Here is a 2,450-nt window from a genome sequence, read left to right as displayed (position 1 = left end):
GCGGCGCCGGGCGGCGGCGGGAAGTTGGGGCTGAAAACCATCAGGTCGCTCTTGGCCGCGCCGTCCGCCACGCACAGGCTCCGGCTGTGGCGCTGCGAGTACGACCAGCTGCCCACTTCGCTGGCGCACACCAGCGTCGTGGGCCCGGGCCCCGACAGCACGGCCGCCCGCGGCGCCCAGCGCGACGCCCCGTACAGCACCAGGGCCAGCAGGAACAGGCTCGACACGCCGCAGATCGCCACCACCAGCCACACGTTCGTCGCCGCCGACGCCGACGCCGGCCCAGAGCCGCTCTCGCCGCCCGCCAACGAGCGCGGCAGCAGCGACGACGAGCCCGCCGCCGCCGCCAGCGCCGCCTCGCCGCCCTCCACCAGCGACACGCTCAGCGTCGCCGTGGCCGAGCGCGCCGGCTCGCCGTGGTCCCGCACCACGATCACCAGCCTCTGCCAAGGCCCGTCCGCCTCCTCCAGCGCCCGCGCCGTGCTCACCTCGCCGCTGTACAGCCCCACGCGGAACAAGGCGCTCTTGCCCCGCGGCTCCCACAGCTCGTAGCGCAGCCACGCGTTGTAGCCCGAGTCCGCGTCCACCGCGCGGATCTTCGCCACCACCTGACCCGACGGAGAACCCCACCGCGCCCACGCCCACAGCGTCCCCGCCTCCACAGCCGACGACACCTCCCCCGACAAAGCCCCGGCCGCCGCCCCGCCGCCCGCCGCCGGCAGCAGCGCCGGCGCGTTGTCGTTCTCGTCCAGCACGAACAGCTGCACCGTCGCGTTGCCGCACAGCGCCGGCTCCCCCGCGTCCACCGCACGCACCTCGAACTGCAGCACCTGCACCTCCTCGTAGTCCAGCGGCCGCAGCGCCCGCAACACACCGCTCTCCGCCTCCACCGACACGTAGCTCGACGCCGCAACATCCCCCACCGAGACCGACGCCCCCGACCACCACCACCCCGACCCCCCGCCCAACGCGCCCTCCCACAACGAGTAGCTCACGCGCCCGTTGCCCGCCTCGTCCGGGTCCCGCGCCCACAGCCGCGCCAGCTCCGCGCCCGCCAAGTTGTTCTCCCGCGCCAGCACCGTGTACACCGCCTGCGCGAACGACGGCGCGTTGTCGTTCACGTCCGACACCGGCACACGCAGCCCCACGCGGGCGCCCAGCGCCGGAGAACCGCCGTCCTCCGCACGCACCTCCACCTCGTACTCCGACACCCGCTCCCGGTCCAGCGCCTCCCGCAGCACCAGCGAGTACGACCCCGACAACGTCGCCTCCAGAACGAACGGACCCGACGGCCACACCCAGCACCGCACACCACCGTTCGCCCCCGAGTCCCGGTCCCACACGCTCAGCAGGGCCACCACCGTCCCCAGCGGCGCGTCCTCCGACACCGGCACCGACAGCGACGTCACCCGCACCTGCGGCGCGTTGTCGTTCACGTCCAGCACCTCCAGCACCACCTTGCAGTGACCCGACAGCGGGGGGAAGCCTTTGTCTCTTGCTTCTACGGGGATCTCGTAACTATTCATTTCTTCATAGTCTAACTTGCCTTGAAGTCTGATTTCTCCTTTGTTTTCATCGATAGTGAACATTTCTTTAGCTTCTGTAGTGACATGTCTACCAAATAAGTATATAATATCACTATTGATCCCTTCATCTGGATCCGTGGCATTCAGCGTGACTAACAGAGTCCCGAACTCTGAACCCTCTAAGACTTTAACTTTATACACCGACTGGTTGAACTGGGGCGCGTTGTCGTTCGCATCCAGCACCGAGATCACCAGCTCCATCGTCCCCGTCAGAGATGGCCGGCCCCCGTCACTCGCCGTCAGCAACAACCGGTGCACCGCCATCGTCTCCCGGTCCAGAGGTTTCTTTAAAATAAGACCCAAAGAGGCGCTCTCGTCATTATTCCCCTGATGATCAAGACTGAAGTGCTCACTGGGGCTGAGTGTGTAGGAGAGCTGAGCGTTCGCTCCGATATCTGCATCCGAAGCGCCCTCCAGTGGGAAACGAGATCCCGCCACAGACGATTCCGGGATGTTAAGAGCTTCTTCATTCACACGGAAGATGGGAGCATTGTCATTGATGTCGGCGACCTCCAGCTCCACGTGGAAGACGCGCAGCGGCCGCTCCACCAGCACCTCCAGCCGCAGCGCGCACGGCGCGCTCTTGCCGCACAGCTCCTCCCGGTCCAGCCGCGAGCTCACCACCAGCGCCCCGCTCGCCCCGCTCACCTCCACGCTCGCCCGCCGGCCCGCAGACACCAGCCGCAGCCGCCGCGCCTCCGCCTCGCCCGCCTCCAGCCCCAGGTCCTGCGCCACACGGCCCACCACCGTCCCGGCCTTGGCTTCCTCCGGCACCGAGTACCGCACCTGCCCCGAGCACAGCGCCCACGCCGCCTGCACCGCCACCACCCGCAACACCGCACCCCACACACACTCGCCCATCGC

General features: G+C 68.4%; 1 protein-coding gene across 1 annotated transcript; it reads right to left on the bottom strand.

The window, feature by feature from the left end:
• Positions 1–5: 5 nt before the first annotated feature.
• LOC113942110 (protocadherin alpha-2-like) lies at positions 6–2,447 on the bottom strand (the record flags this gene model as incomplete). Its single annotated transcript, XM_027633245.1, has 1 exon — positions 6–2,447. A coding segment is annotated over exon 1 (2,442 nt), but the record flags the coding sequence as incomplete, so codon positions are not given.
• Between the last annotated feature and the right edge of the window lie 3 nt (positions 2,448–2,450).

This window comes from Corapipo altera, unplaced genomic scaffold (assembly GCF_003945725.1).
Source record: "Corapipo altera isolate COAL_440 unplaced genomic scaffold, ASM394572v1 108233, whole genome shotgun sequence".
Classification (NCBI taxonomy): Eukaryota; Metazoa; Chordata; class Aves; order Passeriformes; family Pipridae; genus Corapipo; species Corapipo altera.
Note: the sequence above shows the minus strand (reverse complement) of the source record. Positions and strands in the feature narration are given on the sequence as shown.